Source organism: Acinonyx jubatus, chromosome E4, assembly GCF_027475565.1.
Source record: "Acinonyx jubatus isolate Ajub_Pintada_27869175 chromosome E4, VMU_Ajub_asm_v1.0, whole genome shotgun sequence".
Taxonomy (NCBI): Eukaryota; Metazoa; Chordata; class Mammalia; order Carnivora; family Felidae; genus Acinonyx; species Acinonyx jubatus.
In genome coordinates this window covers 4,494,858-4,515,438 of record NC_069395.1, presented here as the reverse complement: position 1 = coordinate 4,515,438, position 20,581 = coordinate 4,494,858, and the positions used below count along the sequence as shown (strand labels likewise).

At 60.0% G+C, this 20,581-nt stretch overlaps 1 protein-coding gene across 1 annotated transcript; it reads left to right on the top strand.

Annotated features, from left to right (window-relative positions):
- The first annotated feature begins 774 nt into the window (after positions 1 to 774).
- VSIG8 (V-set and immunoglobulin domain containing 8) lies at positions 775 to 7,208 on the top strand. The gene is made up of 7 exons (XM_027048462.2): positions 775 to 967; positions 3,981 to 4,156; positions 4,578 to 4,779; positions 4,890 to 5,111; positions 5,305 to 5,430; positions 5,712 to 5,913; positions 6,799 to 7,208. The coding sequence occupies exons 1-7, from the start codon at positions 919 to 921 to the stop codon at positions 7,076 to 7,078; spliced, it is 1,257 nt and encodes a 418-aa protein (XP_026904263.1). The 5' UTR covers positions 775 to 918; the 3' UTR covers positions 7,079 to 7,208.
- Positions 7,209 to 20,581: the final 13,373 nt, after the last annotated feature.

The window sequence follows — 20,581 nt, the reverse complement described above, 5'->3', positions numbered from 1 at the left end:
AGAGACGTGATGCGCGCACGCCCCCTTCCTGGTCTTTCCGGTGGCCCCCAACACCCCCGCGCCCAGGAACCCCCTGCGCTCGGGGCTGGCCTCACCTCAGGTAGGGGTGGGCGCCACAGCTCCCTAGGGGCAGCCAGGGGAAGCCCCTGTGCCCATGCACGCCTCCCTCTTTCGGCCCTGGGGAGACCCGACTCCCTTTGAAGGGCCAGAGGCCTCAGGGGAAGGCGGGCTGGACATTCCCGGGGCTCTTTCATCTGCCTGGGCCTTCCTTCCAGCCCGAGTCCCCTTTCCTGCTGCCCCTTCCCACAGACCTCAACCTCAACCAGGGGCGGTGGGGGGGGGGGTGGGTTCCCCCAGGGTCACAGATGAGCTTTCAGGAAAGGCTGGGTCAGACCCCTGTGTCCCTGGGCCCGGGTTAACCCTTCCCAGCCTGGCCACATTTCCTCCCCAGGCCTGGCTCTCCTTCCGCTTCCCCGTCTCCCCGGGGGAAGGAGGCAGCAAATGAGTGGTGAGGGGAGCTCTGTGGACGCTGTAGAACCAGGCGACTGTTGTTACCCCGAGCATGGGGCCAGGAGGAAGTGGAAGCTTAACAGGTGCCTAATTACAAGTCCCGCCGGCCTCCCTTTGCCACTCTCGGGAGAGGGAAGAGCTTGGGTGAGGGCTGGGTAATACCTGGGTAGGCCGCTCTGTCACCCCGATAATTAAGGCTCCCGGGGCTCCTCCCCAAGGCGGGGACCGGGCCCCCTCCCTCCTATAGAAATAACTCCGGCTGTGGCCCCGGCACTCACTGCACCTTCCTGCCACCCCGGGCAGTGTCTGGGCCCTCCGCTCCCCCTCCCTCCACCTGTCCCCACACACCCACCACCGCTGGCCCCAGGGACACCCAGCCCAAGCGGAGGAAACACCAAGCGTAGAGACATGGCAGTCCGAGGAGCGTTCCACCTTCTGCTCGTGTGCCTGAGCCCAGGTATGGGGCTGGGCATCCGGCAGGGACACCCACGCGATGTCAGGAGGGCAGGGAAAGGGACCACAACGGGCCCGCAGAGGCGCCTCGGAGGTGGTCCGAGGCCCCGCTGCCAGCTGGCTGGGGATATGGCCAAGACGGCCCCGTGCCCGAGGGTCTGGGGCACAGGCCTTGATGGATCTTCGCGGTGCCTGTGAGCCGTGTGGGGCTCGGACGTGCACGCACACGCTGTGCACGGAGAGCAGGGCTTGCCTGGAGAGCTTGCCTGGGGATCTGGGGGTGGGGCAGGGTGTCAGGCGCACGGCGAGGCTGGCATCGCCAGGGAGGCTCTCCCCGGAAAGGCCCCTTTTCCTCTCTGTGTGCTGTTCCCCCGGGGAGGACCCACTCCCACCCCCAGGCTAGAGCCAAGGGCAGGGAGTTGCTTTGAGAGGAGACAGCGCCCCCTAGGAGACGGACTGTGCTCTGAGAGCTCCAGGGTAGCGCCACCCCCCAGGATGAGATGGGTGGTGGGGATGGCGCCTCCCAGAGCCCCCTCACCCCGAGGGGGCACACCTCGAGAGCAGGGCTCAGAGGTTGATGCTGTGGCCCCCTGCCCCTGTTGGGGCAAGTCCCAGCAGGAGCCCCTGTGTGTGGGCATCGCTGGAAATGGCTGAGACCCTCCTGGGGTCTGGGTTCGCAGGAGCGGGTTTGTGGGAGGAACTCGGCCTTCGTGCACACGTGTGTGTGTGTGTGTGTGTGTGTGTGAGAGAGAGAGAGAGAGAGAGAGACAGAGGGAGAGAGAGAGACTGCATTACTGGCAGGGTGACAGCAGGGTCCCCTCACGAAGCTCCAGCTGTGGTCTGGGGACCCGGGACACGTCCATGTGTGTGGTGTGGGGCGTGGGCGTGGCAGGACAGACCGGCGCTCTGTGTGTCTATGCTCCAACACCCTCTCTCTGCTCTGTCACCTCCAGAGGGAGGGTTAGGAGCTGTGCAGGCAGCTGCGAAACGCACCAAGGATGCCCACAGGGGGCGCACAGTCCCTGGTGCTTTGGCGGGGGGAGGGGAGGGGGCCCACTGCGTCTCCTTGGCCCCCTTCCTCCCTCCTTCTCTCCAGGGACTCCTGTCCAGCTCTCTCTCCTTGGCTCTCTTCCCTCTCTTGTCTCATGCTCCCTGCAAGACTTCCTCAGTGCAGGAGCAGGAGGGACCAAGGTGAGACAGCGAGGAGTGAGGGGTGTGGAAAGGCTGGAGCCCCGCGGACAGGGCGGAGGTCGAGAGGCTTCTGGAGAGACTGAAAGGCTAGGGTGAGGCTCCCTGGCCCGGGACAAGGGAAGACACTGCCTAGTGCAGGGTGGAGGCGCTCTCATTCAGCCTGTCCCCTCCTTCCCCAGCCCCCTCCCCTACAGATCTACCCTCCTGCTGGGCTGCTGGGCCAGCCCCCTGGGTATGGGGACAGCCCTCCCGGCAGCCCTTCCCAGGGTGGAGCCTCTGCTCTCTGGGCTCTGGCTCATCGCTGGTGTGCCTCCTGGCGCCCCAGGAGCTGGCAGTCAGAGCCAGGATCCTTATCTTGGGAGAGCCGATCACATCTCCCTTGGCCCGGGGCTGGAGGAGGTGTCCTCACGATCCGCTAGTGCCCGTGGCCGCCCGCCTGCTCTGGGTCACCCTGGAGCCTGTGGGGTTAGGGCTGCTGTCCCTGCCAGGGTTGGGGGCGGGGCGGGGGGCGGGGGATGCCTGAGGTGTCTGGGGGTGTTAAAAAGGCCCCTGCTGGCCCTCTGGAAGCGAACCAAGCTCCTGCAGGGACGTGTAGTGTTGAGCGGATGTGCACGGGGAGGGCGCCGTGGGCAGGGATGCATGCCTTCCAGATGAACGCGCACTGTGCGTGCAGACGCGTGTCTGTCTGGATCTGACGGGTGTCTGTGTGGGTAGCAAAGTGGGACCCGCATAGAGATGTGTCTGCGTTTTGAAGGTCTGTTAAGTGTGGCGATGTGGGGCGGTGACCGTGTGAAACCGGAGGTGTGTGAGACACTCTAACAGAGACGCGGGCCCCGAGAGATCCGGAGAAGGGCAGAGCGGGAGTTGCCGAGACCAGGGCTGGGACTCCGGGGATTTGCTGGCTGTCTGGTGGGCTGGAGCGTGAGCCAGGCCGGGCCAGGGGCCTGGGCAAGGAGGGCTGCAGGAGCCTGGGGGGTGGAGCCTGCCTGTCCTGCCTGCCAAGGTCAGGGCGGCGCGCCCCCCCCCCCCCCACTCCCCACACTCCGTATTCCTCTCTGGGTCCAACCGGTTGGGGCTAGTCCTTGCCTGGGGCTCCAGGGGAGGGAGGGCAAGGAGCTGGGTCCTGAGCTTCCAGATCTTGGCTTCTCAGCGGGGCTGACTCAGTGGAACCAGGGCTGTGAGCAGTGGGAGGGGCCCCAACTGGAGCTAGCATGTGTGGGCGGCTGTGCCTGAGCCATTCGATGGCACAGGGGAACGGACACAAAATCCACAATGCCATGTGTCATCACACAAGGCTCAGACTGTCCTATGGATGCATGTGGCCATATTCCCAGGCCCAGGCCACGAGCAGCGCCAGACCCACGCAGCCAGGCTCCTGGTCCCAGCTGCCTGCATCGCGCACAGGCACGAGCGATCACTCAGCGCCCTGACACAGCCAGTCACACGTGGTCACACCCAAGGGTACAGCCACAGACACGCAGGTGTCATACGCAGAGACACCTGCAATCATGTCAAGTCTTCGACTCCTTGGGCTGGAAAGGGACCCCAGTGGCCATGGCATCCACCCTCCGGTCTCCACGCGGGAACACTCTCTTGGCCCAGAAAAAGGCATCTTTTAATGAGCCAGGATTTTCCATCGGAGCGTTCAACTCTGGTCGCTTCGAGTGCTCACACACACACACACACACACACACACACACGCATACAGCAGCCACTCCTCCCCAGGCAGTTCCATGCAGGATGGCGGAGAGAGGGGCAGAAGCTGACTGCCCCCACCCCCTGGTCTTCTCTCCCCCCTCCCCCCACCTGCCCTGCCCCTCCCTTAGCACTGCTGTCTGCCGTGCGGATCAACGGGGATGGCCAGGAGATCCTGTACCTCGCCGAAGGTGATAATGTGAGGCTGGGCTGCCCCTACATCCTGGACCCTGAGGACTATGGTCCCAATGGGCTGGACATCGAGTGGATGCAGGTCAATTCAGACCCCTCACACCGGGAGAATGTGGTGAGTGCTGGGCTTAGGGTTCCCCTTGCCCCACCTGTAGGCCAGCCTGAGGGGAAAAGGAGGGCAGAGGAGGAAATGAAGACCTTGAACGTCCCCAGTGGCCTCTCCAGGGATGAGGCGACAGGCTCTGTAATCACAAATCACCATTAGTTGGCCTTCTCCCACCTGCTCCGGAGGGCAGGGGAGGCCTCAGGACGGTCCCAGCCTGACCCGACACTTTTCCACGCTTTCCAAAGCGCCTGATCTCATCTGCTCTCGCACATTCACTGGGAGGTTAATGGGTCAGGTATCATCGTCAGCATCTTTCAGCAGAGAAAGCGGAGTCGGGGAGAAGTTCGGTGAAATGCCCGAGGCCACGAGCCACGTGGCCCTCCTTGGCCGTGCCTGGCTCACCACTTCCGTTTCCTCTCTTTCTTCCCAGTTCCTTAGTTACCAGGACAAGAGGATCAATCATGGCAACCTTCCCCACCTGCAGCAGAGGGTCCGCTTTGCAGCCTCAGACCCCAGCCAGTATGACGCCTCCATCAACCTCATGAACCTGCAGGTGTCTGACACGGCCACCTACGAGTGTCGGGTGAAGAAGACCACCATGGCCAGCCGGAAGGTCATCGTCACTGTCCAAGGTATGGCCGGACTCCTCCGGGCGCCCCCCACTCCCCCCCCCCCACCCCCCCGCCCAGGCTCCAGCGGCCCTGGGCCGGGCCCCGGCTCACACCTGCCCGGTTCCCCACAGCGCGGCCCGCGGTGCCCCTGTGCTGGTCTGAGGGCCACATGACCCACGGCAACGACGTGGTGCTCAAGTGCTTTGCCAACGGAGGCACCCCGCCCCTCTCCTACAAGTGGGCCAAGATCAGCGGGCACACCCACCCCTACCGCGCCGGTTCCTACCACTCGCAGCACAGCTTCCACTCAGAGCTCTCCTACCAGGAGTCTTTCCACAGCTCCCTGAACCAAGGTGGGTCTGAGCGAACAGCGGGACCTTGGGGGGACACAGACAGCCAGGCCGGTGTGTGTGTGTGTGTGTGTGTGCGCGCGCGCGCGCGCGCGCGCGCGGGTGCATCCGCCTTCCCCCCTTCCCTCCCCACCGGCAGTGGTCTAGGCTGGGGTGGCCCCCGGGGCCTTGCCACAGCCCTGTGGTGCTTTTTCAGTTTCAGGCCTGAACAACGGCGACCTGGTGCTGAAGGACATCTCCCGGGAGGATGACGGGCTCTATCAGTGCACGGTGGCCAACCACGTGGGCTACAGTGTGTGCGTGGTGGAGGTGAAGGTCTCAGGTGGGTGCAGGGGCAGCGGCCCTGGGGGCCCTGGGGCGGGGAGGGCGGGACTGGGGGAGCCTGGGCTGTCTGCTCTGCCTTCCCATTTCCATCAGGGCCGGGAAGCCGCGGGGGACACAGGCATCTCCTCATCCTTCCTCACTGGGTGTCCCGGGGCCCCGACACCCGACACCCGCTGGGACCCTCGCTCTCTTCCCCACAGAGGGCCGGCCCCACACTTCCTGGTTAGGAGGCACCTGCCGGGCTGCAGGAAGCCTGACTGTCTTCACTTGTCTCCACAGACTCCCGGCGCATAGGCATGATCATAGGCGCAGTGCTGGGCTCCCTGCTCATGCTGGGCTGTCTGCTGGTGGGCATCTGGGGGCTCGTCTGCTGCTGCTGCGGGGGCGCCGGGGCCGGCGGCTCCCGCGGTGCCTTCGGCTACAGCAACGGCGGCGGCGGGGTCGGCGGAGGGGCCTGCGGCGACTTGGCTAGTGAGATCAGGTAAAACCTGATGCATGCTGCATGCTGCCGAGCGGCAGGGGACCGGCGCCCTGCCCCTCCTCACCCCTGCCTGCCACCGGGCCGGCCGGGACCCCCACCCCCACCCTGCCGGCCATCGCCAGGAGTGCCGGGGACCGCAGCATGTCGACCTGCCACCCGCCGTGGCTCCTCTCTCCCCGTCCCGCGCCAGTCTTCACCTCTGCTCCCCTGCCCTCCGTTTCCCTCCTGTCTATGCACCTCTCTGTGCATCTTGTCTAGACTGTAAGCTCCTGGAGGGCAGGGACCGTATTTTTTTTCACCCCCCCCCCCCCCGTGTTTGCCCTGTTTCACGCCGGTGACAACTCTGGACATGCTTATTTAAGAAGAGTCAATAGTAAGGATAGTGCTAATAAGGTACATTAGAAACCGACTAGAAATAAAAATAGAACAAGCCTAGGAGTGCTAATGACTGCAAAGCCCCGGGGAAGGAGGCAAAGGTGGAGAAGGAGGTCGAGGGGCAGAGGTGAGGAGAGGAGAAGGCGAGGGCGAGGCTGGTGTTAGCTAAGGAGAGCGAAGGACAGGGAAGGCGGCTCCTCCCGGGCCTCCGAGCCTCCCTCCCCGTCTCGGGGACGGGTGCGCACGTCGGAAGGGGCCGGGGGGCGCCCGTGGGGCTGCCCGCCGGGGGCTGGCGGACGCTCGCGGACCGGCCCCGTGTGCGGCGTGGGGTCGCCGGCCAGGAGGAGGCAGAGGAGAGCAGGCGGAGGCCGAGGGAGAGGCGAGGCGCCGGTGGAGCCGGTGGAGGGCGGCGCGGGGCCGAGAGGCTGCCGGCGGCCCCCGCTCCGGCCAGGCCGTGCCCACGCCGCGCCCGGAGGAGCCCGCTCACCCGCCCGCCTGTTGTTTCCACAGAGAGGACGCCGAGGCGCCCGGGTGCAAGGCCGGCGGGCGCGGCCGCAGCGTCACCCACCTGCTGGGGTACCCGACGCAGACCGTCAGCCGCTCCCTGCGCCGCAAGTACGCGCCCCCGCCCTGCGGCGGCCCCGAGGACGTGGCCCTGGCGCCCTGCGCCGCCGCCGCCGCCGCCGCCTGCGAAGCGGGCCCCTCCCCGGTCTACGTCAAGGTCAAGAGCGCGGAGCCCGCCGACTGCGCCGAGGGGCCGCGGGAGCGCACCGACGGCCTCCTGGTGTGAGCGCGCCGCGGGGCTCCCCGCCCGCAGCTGGGGACGCGCTCCGCCCCGCGCCCGCCGCGCCCGCCCGGGCCTCCGGGCCTCCGGGACCCACGGCGCCTCCCCCGGGGCCCGCGCGCGGTGGCGGGGGGTGGGGGGGACGGCGCGGGGGTGGGTAGGGGGCAGCGCCGAGCGCGGTCGAGGCCGGGGGCCCGGCGTCCCCAGGCGAGGCGGAGGGCCCCGGGGCCGGCAGTGGGTGCGGGTCCGGACTGGATGGTTGCGTGTCAGGTCTGAGCTCCCGAGCGGCGGTGTTAGCACAATAAAGCGACTGTTAAGACCCGAGATTGTGGTGGCTGTGGTTCCACGGAGGGGCGGCGCGCGGCCGGGGGCGCGGGCGGGAGGCTGCTGCCCCTCCCCCCCCCCCCCCCCCCCCCGTCCCTCCCTCCCACCTCCGACGGTCGGGCTGGGCTGGGAGGGGCTGCCAACCCCCCTCCGTCACCCTGCGGGCGGACGGGGAACCGCCTGGTAGGCCCGGAGCCCTGCTTTCCCCTCTCATTCCTGAAGCAGGCGAGGAGAGACCGGGGGGGGGGGGGGGGGGGAGGGGGGGGGGGGGGACTGGCAGGGCTGACCTCCCGAAAGGTTCCCGGCCACCCTCAGGGCCTTCTTTCTCCTCCCTCATCTACCTCCTGCGGACTTCTTTCTCTCTCCAGGCTGTATGCCTTCCTTCTGTACCACCCACCAGGAAGGATTTCAGAGCCATACTTTGGGGCTAGCAGACCTTGCACAGCATCTCATGTAGCGACTCCCCCCACCCCACCCCCCACGCCTGCTTGAAAGGAAAGGGGGTGGGCGTGTATTGCGTGCCCATTAGGTGCCAGGCGCTTGCCCGTTTTTTTTGTTTTTTTTTTTTTTTTGTCTTCTTCAATCCTTGCTTTAGTCCCATGAAATCGTGCACTATCCCATTGGGCAGATGAAGAAACAGAGGCTTGAGGAAGTAGCTATCTTGACCAAGGCCACAAAGGTAATAACGAAGGTGTCGATCCAGGCATGTTGGACTCTAGGACCTCAGGCCGGTTCTCTGATACCTGAATTCCTTCTCCGGCATTTCTGACCAAGGATGTTCCAGCCCCTTGAATACCTCCAATGGCATCTTACTGCCTCCCAAAGCGGTCCATTTGACCTCTGTCCGAGAGATATTGCTACTGCGGGGGCCCAATTTTTATTCCCAGAGCTTTTATCCCTGGGTCCCAGTTCTGCCCTCAGGGAGCCCTAAGCATCATATGTTCAGTTCTCGGCTGCCTCCAGGGGACCAGGTGGTTGTCCCCCCACCCCCCACCCCCACCATGGCTGCAGCAGTCACTAGCAGAAGTGTGTCTGGCCTAGGGGGTTGGAGGGTCTTCTGAAGAGCATAGTTCTGCCTGCCTCTGCCTAGCCACCTGCCTGTCGAGAGCCCGGGCATTTCTGTCTGTTTGCCTCTTTTCCCCTGGAGGCTTCCTAACCCTCCCCGCTCCTACCCTGCGACCCACCACATGAAGTGTGGGGTATGGGTGCACCTCAAAGCACCTGGGTTTCAAGTCTCTGAACCGAGGAAGCCCTGCAACCCTGCGTGGCCACACGCCGCTTAGGAAGCCCTTCCGGTTGTCTGGGATATGCACAAAAGGGTGCTGGCATTGGAGGCTCTGCCTTGCTAGAGCGTGGGAAGAGAAAGGAGAGACAGTGGGACCGAAGGAACCAGGGACAAATGCCTTGGGGTGGGGGCAGGGTTACAGGGGAGAAGGGCATTGAATGGTGAGGGGAACAGAGAATCGCAGGAACCGAATTCATCCCCTTGTTTGCTTGGACACATTCACGAGCATCTGTAGCAGCTAGAGAGTTAGGTCCTTGGCAGGGACGGAGCCTGGCACACTCTGGCCCGAAGGCAGGGGACTGAACGGGATGACTGGGGAGGGCCCTCCCAGTCCGAGGAGCCTCCAGCTCAGCCTCCTGCAAGGTGGCGAGGGATGGACAGCTGGCTGCGGGGGTTGTGTTGAGTGACATCATCTTCTTCATTCCAGGAACCAGGGAGCTGTGCTCAGACAGCCTTCCTTGGAGGGTGAGAACAGTGAGAGGCCCTGGCAAGGAAAGCTTATTAAAAAGCAGTAAGAGATTTTAGAGAGGTTCTGGAAACAACTTCCAAGAGGGTGACTCAGTGCACGCCGGGAAGTGCCTAGAGGCGGGCTCTCAGCGGGTACCTGTGGGCTCACCGCTGGGGTGCGGGGGTGGGGGGGAGAAAACACTTGCGGTGAATGTTTAACAGTGGCTTTGGGAGTGTAGGGAGGGACAGGGGCAGGGACGCCCTGACTGGTAACATCTGGCCTTTCTGAGATGCGCGCGTCCCCCCTGCGGCTGATTTCCAGCTGTCCCCACGTCGAGTGGGAGCAGCATGCAGGACGCTCGTTCCACGAGACAGGTGCCGTGGAGGTAAATGACCCCCACCACGGAGGCAGTAGTGAACTTCAGTGAAATAATTCGGAAGTGAGGCGTTTTTTGAGTACCTACCTCTCTTGTCTGGATGCAATTTATTTGTAAAGTTCTGGAAGTTAATTTTTAACAACGGCCGTGTTGAACGGGGCGGAGGGGGGGCTTGTACATTGTAAGGGGGCCACCCAAACGCGGGAGAGGGAGTCTCAAGTCTGGTCCCGGGTGTTCTGTGCTTTTCCGTGGAGACACCAGCAACACGAAGCCGGCTGTCTCCGCTCTGCTTCCTAGCGCTGCCTTCGGTGTCCCTCCCCAGCCTTGCCGGGGTCGAATCCTCTGCTCACCGGAACATTAGATAACTTGTGCGTCCCTGGTCACCACCAGATCCCTAGCTTGGCATCCACGGAATTTCCATGAATATGACGTCTCTTCACGAGACGCCGAGTCCCTCCTGACCCAGTTCCTCCTGAGTCTCTCCGCAGGTTTCAGGAAGTCGTGCTGCAGTCACCCTCTCTTAAGCCCCCATTCTCAAGACCCCAGAGGCATGGAATCCCAGTGAATCTTCTCCTCTGGGCTGCCGTTCAACTAGCCACATCCTGCTGCCCGGTGACATTTCCATTGCTCCAGACCCGCAGACCCCGGGGTGACTCTGGGGAGGGGTTCCTTGTTTCTCCTGCCTCCCCGGAAGCCAAGGGGTTTTGAGAATTACACAATCACTGTCTGGAGGCCGGGGACTGGTTCTAACTTTGGCCTTGTCCCTGTGCTTCCCCGGGAAACCCCGCTCCCCGGAACCCCCCCTCCCCGGAACCCCCTCCCCGCCAGGAAAGCCCTGCTCTGCACCCACCCAGCCCCTCTGGAGCGATCAGCGATCTCCCATTTACTCCTGGTGTTTAATAAGCCCCCAGTCCTCAGCTTCTTCATCTGTAAAATGGACTAGTCATAGGGCTATTTTGTGTGAGTGCTTATTACGGAGCCTGGCACACCGCTGGGGCTTTGCCGCCTCCCCGCCTGCCCTTGGTATGTGACTTCCGCTGGGCCAGAGGGCGTGGGGGCTGGGTCAGTGGCGGGCCCAACACGGGGAGGGGGACGGAATGAATGAAGCCTTGGGATTGAACCTGGAGGCGACTTACCCTGTGGGGGAGGAGGTAGGGAGCCCAGAAAGCAGCCAATAGGGAAGTGGGAGGAGAGCCAGGCCTTGCCTCTGAGCTCCGGAATCCACACGCGGGTATTAATATTGACAACAATCTTCATTAGTAATAGGGTTACTAATAATAATAACAGGAAGCACCAGAAACACAAGCTCAGCAGGGTCCCAGAGTCAGGCCTGGGGACCGGCTGCCAGGATCCTCAGGGCCACCTCCCTGGACCGGGCGGGGCGTGCCCTCCTGTGCCCTTTCTTGTCTACCCACTAGCACACAGGCCCGCGTCTGCTGCCCTCTGGGCACGGTGCCCACTGGGGCAACCCCTGGAGCGGGGACCTCGACAGCCCCTCCCAGGTGCGCAGTCCCTGCTGAGGGGTCCCCACCCAGCTGTCCCGAAGCTGAGGGGCCACCCTCCCAGCAGAGAGTTTCTCACACATTTTTGGGAGAATCACTTCAGTCTTGGGGCTGAGTTCCTTCAGCTCAGCACAGGTTCCACTTCCTGCCTGTCTCTGCCCGTCGGTCCCTGCGGACACCCCCTGGTCTGTGCCCCTCCCCCTCTCTCACTTGGACGCCACTTGAAGCCCAAGGCCCCTCCCTGTCCTACCTGCCTGAACGCGCTTCTCGGCTCAGCCAACTAGTAATCCCGCCTCCAGCCCCAGCCCCCACCTGGCCTGAGCCCCACTGCCTGCCACGCTTCTGACTTCCTCCCCTCCCCTCCCCCCACCCTCCCCTCCCCTTCTCCTTCCCCCTCCCTTCCCCTCCCCCCTCGCCCTCTCCCCTCCCCCTCTCTCCTTCCCTTTTCCTCTCTTTCTCTCCCTCCTTCCCTCCTTCCCCCACTTCTCTCCCTACTTCCCCCCAAACTCTCTGTCTCTCTCAACCTGTATCAGGTCTTCAGAGGCAGACTGACCATATCTCGTTCTATTACCCCAGGCTCTACATGCTCCCAGAGGAGGGGAGAGGATGTTTACTTTGCTATCTTTGAGCTGTCCTGGAGTGTCCTCCTATCTCCATCACACTTCCACTGAGGGCAGGGCTGGATCACGTCCTTTCCCAGTATCTACTCCCTCTGAGAGCTCAGACTCTCTCCCTGGGCTGATCTTCCCTAAGATTAGTGTGACGGATAAAGACAGCGCTGGATGCTTCTCCCCCAGCTTGGGTACCACCAACAGCCAATGGCTGTGATTCCCTTGGGGGTACGTGACGGGGGAAAAGCCCCACAAATCCCCCCAAACCCTCCTCAAGGTGAACATTGCTCATCCGCTGATGAGCAAGTCAGGTAGGACCTGGGGAGAGTCTACTGGTGTTCCAGACCTTCCTAAACAGGGGGACGGCCACCAGGCAGCACTCTCCTGGACAGGCCACTGTGCCCCATGCCTTTGACTTCCAGGCTCGGTAGGAAGCTCTTCCCTGTATGGCATGGGGTGGGGGCAAGTGGCTTCTCCTTCTCCTCCTTCTTTCCTCCTCTGCCTCTTCTTTTAAAGTTTATTTCTTTACTTTGAGGGAGAGAGTGAGAGCATGAGTGTGCAGGGTAGGGACAGAGAGAGAGGCAGAGAGAGAGAATCCCAAGCAGGCTCCACGCTGTCAGCGCAGAGCCTGATGTGGGGCTCACACCCACAAACCGTGAGATCATGACCTGAGCCAAGATCTAGAATCTGACGCTTAACCGACTGAACCACCCTGGGGCCCTGGGAGGGGGCTTCTCATTCGTAGCTTATTAAGGACCTGAGGAAATGCATGTTCGTGATTATCGCCATCAGAAAATTGCTTGGTCAGGAGCCTAAGCTGTTCTTGTAACGGGGTTCCTGCGGGGAAGCTGGATTCCCTCCTTTCAATGCCCATAAGCCTTTCCAAGAATGTAACGCACAGTTGGAGAAGGAGAGGAGTGGGGATGGCAATGACTTCCTTCCAAGCTCTCCACCTAGCCCTCTAAAGTCGATATACCGATGGGGCACCTGGGTGGCTCAGTCGGTTGAGCGTCCGACTCCGGCCCAGGTCATGATCTCACAGTTCGTGAGCCCCACATCAGTCTCTGTGCTGACAGCTCAGAGCCTGGAGCCTGCTTCGGATTCTGTGTCTCCCTCTCTCTCTGCCCCTCCCCAGCTCATAAATTAAAAAAACTTAAAACAAAAAAAATTAAAGTCGATACACCGATAGCACCCGGACTTATGCACCAGGGCCGGACCTCACTCTGACACCCCATGCTCCCTACCTGCTCAGATGTCGAATGGGCATCTCAGACTCAGCACGCCCCTGACCTTTGCTGAGTCTCTTCTGGTACCGTCTTTCCCAACTGTCGATGGCAGCTCTGTCCCCCACTTTGCCCCTCCCCCCAACACATCCAACCTGTCAGAAGTCCAGTTGGCTCTACCTTCAGAGGAGCTCCAGAGTCTGAGCCTCCTCTCCTCCTTCCAGAAGGCTCCCAGCCTGAGTTACAGCGACAGCGTCCTGGTGGGGTCCCTGCTTCCTGCTCCCCCCGCCCCTTGCCCACCTACACGTCATTCTCAGCGGAGAAGCCAGAGTGATACGTAGACCATTCTTCTGCTCCAAATACTGAAACGGCTTCCCCTTTTGCTTGGAACCAAGGTCAAGGTCCTTACACTAATCCTCCAGACCTGTCATGGTGCCACAGGGACATACCCTATGGCCCTTCTCCCTTTGGCCCTCTCCTCTCCACCCATGCTGACTCTTGCTTCTTGAACACCACAGAGTATCAGCCCTGGCTGTCTCTCTGTCCAGAGTGCCTTTCCTCCAGCCTTCCCAATGGCTAAATCCTCACCTCTTTCAAGTCTGCTCAAGTATCTCACTGAGTCTTATTTAAGGTTATGGTGCCCTTCTGCCCACATTTCTGATGGCCCTACCCCCTCAGCCCCTTCTAAACATGCTAGGACAGGAGTGTATTTGTCGTGGTGATTGCTGATTGACACTCAACCCCGTGACGGGTACAGAGATCTTTGTCTTATCCGCTCGTGTATCTAAGATGCAAAAACCCCAAGCACGCAGTAGGCGCTCAATACATGTTGTTTCAAAGGGTTGGCGAGGATGCGGGAAGACAGGCAAGCTTCAGCAGGGAGAGTTAACCCCCGGCCCAGGGCCCCTGAGGGGGTGGGAAGTTCATGGGAAGCAGCCCGTCTCCTTCCGGGTGCCCATGAGCCCCCTTGGAGGCCCCAAAGGTGGTCTGAGCCCAACCACAGGACTACGCTTCCTGGAAGGGGGACAGCCAGGTATCGAATCTCCCACCCTGAGACTCCTGGCTTCCTCAGCGAGGGGCGGTCTGAAGAACAGTGCCTTGTTTTCCACCTGCACCCCCCCACACACCCTGCACTGACCGCGCTGTTCCCGAGGGCGTTTTGGCCATGCACTTCCTGTGTGTCGGTGGTGGGAGGGGCTACTAAACCTTCTGGGCGCTCCCGGGCTCCCTAGGGAGACCGTTAGCCTCATCCGGAAAAATGAAAGAATAATGCTCATGATGGTTGATTCGGCTTCCTGCAAGGCTGGGACACTTGGCGCTCTGAGGTCCCCGGAGGAAAGGGTCCTGGGACCCCGGGTGGCTGGGGCTGGTTTCAGAGCTTTGATCAGGGAACAAGATGGATAAAGGGCTGTATTCTCCCTGGGAGGTGCAGGAAGAGCCTGGAAAAAGGGACGAAGTGCGTGAGTGTGTCAGGCCCTGTGATGGAAGGTGGCTGACTGCCCAGTCATTTTTTAAAAAATTTTTTTTAATGTTTATTAAAACATTAATAAGAGAGAGATACAGAGCATGAGCAGGGGAGGGGCAGAGAGAGAGGGAGACACAGAATCGAAAGCAGGCTCCAGGCTCTGAGCGGCCAGTACAGAGCCCGATGCGGGGCTCGAACTCACAGACCGCGAGATCATGACCTGAGCCGAAGTCGGACGCTCAACTGACTGAGTCATGCTGGTGCCCCATGCCCAGTCATTTCTAACATAAGGCCTCGCAGGGCAGAGCGGCCACACTGTGTGTGTGTGTGTGTGTGTGTGTGTGTGGCCTGAGATGCTCGCCAGACAGGGATAAGGGTGTGTGGGAATGTGCTGTTCCCTCCTCCATCCTGTAGGCTGAGGGCCCTCACTTCTTCTGCTGAAAATGTCCAGTGAGGCCTCATCCTTCCGGGACTCCAGCTTGTTCTCTGTCTCCCCTGCCCTCTGCCCCAGGCAGGACAGGAGCACTCTTCTTCTTGGTGGTGTAAGGGACCAGGAAGGAGGCCCCGATCCCACGGCAGCATTGAGGCTATGCTGGTCCCCAAGGCAAAGAGACGTTGGTGATGGGATGTTTGTGTGTCCTTCAAACTGGGTGGTTGGACAACCTCACAGGAGGCCGTGTGTGAAGGGGTAGGATGTTCACCACGGTCCGTGGTGGCCAGATGGCCTCAGCTCCAAGGGATGGGCCACAGCAGACCGCCAGTGCCCCCCTCTGTTGGCCTGAGAACACCCCCACCCCTAGGCCCTGACTCATGCTACCCCTGGCTCTCTGCTCTGCCCTGCCCTCCGCTCCCCTAGGTAACTCATTGCCCCTTTAGGAGAATCTGGGACATTTCCAGCCCAGAGTGACTCGGTAGCTAGATATTCTCTGCTTCAACCCTGCTCCAGCTCTGCGGCTGAGAGCCCCATGCAGGCAGGCGCTGGCCTCCATTTTGGAAGGCTGGACCCTCCCCTCCCTACCATCCACCAAGGCTCACCAGACTCTCCTTCCACCAGCCGGCCTGACCCTGAGGCCACTCCTCTCGATGTCCTCACTACCCCGTGGCTTTGACCTGGCTAGCGCGACTTACCTGTGTGGGACAGTGTGATGTCTGACCGTCACTCCTCTGAGGTGCCCTACCATGACACTGTCCCTTTGCTTGGAAACGCGCTCCTGAGTAGCATCGGGGGCTCCACCTGGACAACCCAGGTGGGATGCAGGATGCTGCAGCAGTGGGCATGAGGTGGGTTGCATTCGGAGGGTGTTGGGGTCAAGGACAGCCCTTCATGGCCACCCATGCAGCTCCAGCACCTCCCACCCTTGTTAGCCTCAGATGCCGAGTGTTCCAGGCTTTCTGGGGCCGGGTTGGCGGGATTCAGGCCGGGCAGAGAAGCTGACCAGGGCAGGAAGGGCAGCGCGGTGGTGCAGTGAGGGTGCGGTGGGGGGGCCCTCTGGCCTGAGGCTCTTGTAGCCCCTCCACCCTCAAGTTCGCGTAGAAGGATCTGGAATGGAAACACCTACCCGGCTCCAGGCAGGAACCATGGTCCCGGGGCGGGGTGGGCAGGGTGGGTGGGGAGTGGAGCAGAGCAGAAGTGATGGCTTTTCTTCCTCAAATCATCTGCATTTAAACCATTAGCTTGCACTGTATGAAATTACCCATATGGGACCTTTTTTTTTTTTAACTTCTACAAATGGCCATTTTCATATGATTCAATTCAACACGCTGTTCATCCTCCAAATATTTTGTTTCTTTAAAAAATTGTTTTTAATGTTTATTTATTTTTGACAGAGAGAGAGAGAGAGAGAGACAACATGAGCAGGGGAGGGGCAGAGACAGAGGGAGACACAGAATCTGAAGCAGGCTCCAGGCTCCAAGCTGTCAGCACAGAGCCCAACGTGGGGCTCGAACTCTCGGAGTGTGACATCCTCGCCTGAGCTGAAGTCAGACGCTCGACTACCTGAGCCACCCACGCGCCCCTATTTTGTTTCTTTTAAAGCCCCCTTCCCCGAAAATTCTGTCTGCGTGTCCAGTTTGGGTACATGGCACCTCCTTCCTCCTGGTTACTAAGGTCAGACGCCCCGGTGTCTTCCCTGACCCCTCCCCGCAGCCACGCTGTCCCCGTGGTCTCGATCTTGCTGCTGTCACTGCCACGGCTCACCTGCTGCTCTCCTGCTCCGTCCGTTCCCCCCAGGCCCCAGAGCGAGCTTTTAAACATGCAAGTCTGGTTGCCTTCCTTCCCTTCGTAAAACTTTCCAGTGGCCTCCTTTCGCATTAGAATTAAATATTAAATCTTCCCGTGTCCTACCAGATCCTGCGTGAACTGACCTCTGCCATTCCTGCCTCCCAGAGTGCAGCTTGCTCATCACTGCCTGGCCACAGGGACCTTCCTGCAGACACTTCTGGATCTTTCCAGAAGGGCTTTTGGGTGGCTCATTCCCCAGCACGGCAGGCCTTCCCCCTCGGCCGTCCCTGAGGGTCTCAGCGTGGGCTGGTCCCCAGAGTCACCCTTTGGGTCGACCTGCCCCGGCCCTACTTGGCTCCCTCGTTACTCCTGCTCACAATTTTTGGCTCTTCTCCGTAGAGCTTAACGCATTTTTTAAAAAAATTTTATTTATTTTTAAATTTGCATCCAAGTCAGCATATAGTGCGATACTCATTTCAGGAGTAGATTCCAGCGATTCATCCACAAGTATAACCCCCAGGCTCATCCCAACAAGTGTCCTCCTTGATGACCCTCCCCCATTTAGCCCATCCCCCACCCACCCATTTAGCTCATCCCCCCCCCCACAACCCCCCCATCAGCCCTCAGTTTGTTCTCCATATTTAAGTCTCTTCTGTTCTGTCCCCCTCCCTGTTTTTATATTATTTTTGCTTCTCTTCCCTTGTGTTCATCTGTTTCGTCTCTTAAATTCCACATATGAGTGAAGTCTTCGGATATTTGTCTTTCTCTGAGTGGCTAATTTCGCTTAGCACGATACCCTCCAGTTCCATCCCCGTAGTTGCAAAGAGCTTAACACAGTTTTAATTGGAGGTTGTGTGTGTTTGTTTATTATCTGTCTGTCTCTAGACTAGACTGCAAGCTTCCTGGGTGCAGGGCCCCATCTGTCTGGCTCACGGCTGTGTTCCCAGGGTGCTGCCCGCTCATTACAAGATGTGCTGCGTGGTGACTGCTGGGGACAGACTGCTCAGTCCTCCGGGAAACCAGGGGCCGTTGTCCCGGTCTGATCAAGACCCACTCCCCCGTGTTCCTTTGGAGCTGCAGTGACAGCTGGTGGGGGACGCCATGGGGGGAGGTCTCAGGTTCAAGAGGTGGGTGGGAATCATGATAGAAAGAAATCCAGGGGGATAAGTGTCCATATTGCCCTTAACACTTGCAATGCTAGACCAAGCTAACAGTTTGTTACATAAAACACGTCCTGCCCTCCTACTTTGACAAGTACACCTTCAAAATGACCCGGAAGCCAGATCCAGATTCCGAAATCTTGGCTTTTGGGGGTTTTGTAGCAGAGCTCAGTCTCCAAAGAAGACTCCCCCCTCCCCTTCTCGCCCACAACTCCGTCCCACACTGTGAAGGGCTTGCCCACCTGCGTGGCACCCTGGCTCCGTGTCTGAGCTTCGAGCTGACCCCCAAAGCTGCCTCTTAGCTGCCCTCAGGCGTAGGGGTGCCCATACAGGCACTTTGGTTCATCTTTGGGAGGGCGAGTGCAGGAAAGGGCTTGTACAAGGCCCGGGTTCCCATGTGGACAAGGGATTCCAGGATTCTGGATTGTTCTAGAAGGGTAAGAGGGAGCTCCAGGTGGACGGACCCTTGCCTGTGCAGGAGACTCACAGCAGGCTCTGCGGTACAGACCCGGGGCCGCGGCCCTCTCGCCTTGGCAGAAGGGTGACACTATCTATGCTCGCGGCCTCCGGGAATAACTGGACAGGGAGTGGAGAGGCAGACACCCTGTTGTACCTGTCCTTGCTGGACACAACCCTCGGAAGAACAAACTCTGCAGGGACCGCTGCCCGGAGTTGGCCGAGGCTCTAGCTGGTCCCTCTCGGGTGAGTCATACTGGAGAGCTCTCCATTTCCTCCTGGCTGCTGTCCCCTGGAGGGGACCCTAAGGGCAACCCGCCGACCCACCCGGGATGCTGCCCTGGGAAGACCGGCCCCTGGAAACCTCTGCGCCGTAGTTCCTCCTGATAGAAGCTTCACTCCCAGCCAGAGTCTCTGTCCCTTTCGTCACTTTCTTCAGGGACCTGACTGCCCTCCTTGGGGACCGACGTCTCAGGAGCCAGGAGATGCCTTGGCGCACACGCTGGGGGCTGCATGACGGTTTACTTGCTGGCATCGGACTGCGACGCCTCTATCCGGCCTCCTCTGCTTCCTGGCTGGTGCTGGGGCAAGAGGAGACCGGCAGGTGAGCGGTCGGTGTGTTCCAGATGGACCGATAGACGCATTGCCTTTCCTACTGATCCCAGTTCAGACTTCTTCTTGCCCTTGATTTTGTTAAACCGACACCCCCTCGGACAAGATGTCCCGTCACTCTTCTCCGTTCCCCACAGGGAGGACCCCTGACCCCAGCTAGACCGACTGCGCCCAGTTTGTTTGCCGGGAATTTCAATCTTCAGTGAGCCACTCGGGAACAGAAAGAGAGCAGATTTATTCGACGGCGGCCCCAAGTATGCTGTGCCAATGCCTGTATCCCTGAGGCCACCTGGCTTTGTCCTTTCTGAGGCCCGGTTCCTCAGTGGTTTCTTTGGCTCTCCCAGTGTTGTAGACCGAACATTTGTGTTCCCTCTTCCCAAATTCATATGCTGAAATCCAGTTCCCAGTGTGAAAGTATTTGGAGGTGGGGCCTTCAGAAGAGACCAGGTCCTGAGGACAGGGCCCCTGGGAATGGAATTAGTGCCTTTATAGAAGGGACCCCAGAGAGCTCTCTCTCCCCTTCTGCCATGTGAGGACACGGTGGGAAGATGGCCATCCATCTGTGAGCCAGGAGGTAGGCTCTCCCCGGACACCGAATCAGCCAGCACCTTGATCTTGGACTTCCCAGCCTCCAGAACCACGAGAAATAAATTTCTGTTGTGTCTAAGCCACCTAGACTCTGGTATTCTTCTACAGCAGCCTGAACTAAGACACTGAGCTACCTACAGCTTTCTAGAAAATTCCTCCTTTTGCATTAGTTAAAACCAGAGTTGGCTTCTGTTCTTTGCCTCCAAAGAACTCTGATGCCAGGTTTTCACAATATTGTTAGATATCCTAAAGAACATGGCTATTTACTTATTTATTAAATTTTTTTAATGTTTATTTATCTGAGAGAGAGAGAGAGAGAGAGAGAGAGAGAATGAGCGGGGGAGGGGCAGAGAGAGAGGGACACACAGAATCCGAAGCAGGTTCCAGGCTCTGCGCTGTCAGCACAGCGGGCCTCGAACCCACAAACCCTGAGATCGTGACCTGAGCTGAAGTCGGACGCATAACCGACTGAGCCCCCCAGGTGCCCCAAGAACATGATTTATTAAATGGCCAAATGTATCCTATTGACTTATTTGGCTGATTTCCTGTCGTTTTGTGCTTTCCTGGCTTTCCCACTGATGCCTCCCCCTGTTCATTTCTGGTACATTCCTGGGCAACAGGCCGAGAGAAGGGCGGAGGAAAGGAAGCTGGGAGAAATCTTGTTTGCAGGAAGCTGGCGTGTTTCTGACACACAAGCTGAGTCGTCTCATCGGCCTCCTTCATTTCACTGTCCCCTCATTCTTCCCTTACTTTACAATTCTCGTGTGATGTGGGAAGGCTCTTATGGGTTGTGTAGGGCAGGGATGGCTAATAGGTTTCATCTTGGCTCCCAATTTCTGTTAATTGGCCCGAGTCGCTTGAGCGTTGGGCTGCCTGGGGACTCAGTGGGACCAGTGTGTCATAAGTAATTATGCCCGACACGGTGCTGGAGGGCGGCGTGGAGGGAGCGCATATTTGTCATTTCCGATGTGCCGCGACTTCCCACCTGACACGAAAAGGCTCTAGTCTGTAATATCGCTCTGCGATGGGTTCTGTGCCACCGCTGTCGCCGAAACAGCTCACTTCATATTGGGCTCTCCATCTGGCAGGGAGCTTTTCCCTGGCAGTGTGGTGCAGGGGAGGGGCTGGGCCGATTCGATAACCTGAAGCTAACTCTGACTCTGTCACTGACCAATTATGTTGTTCCAAGGAGTAACCATCTCTTTGGGCCTTGGCTTTCCCCCTGAGAAATGAGAAAC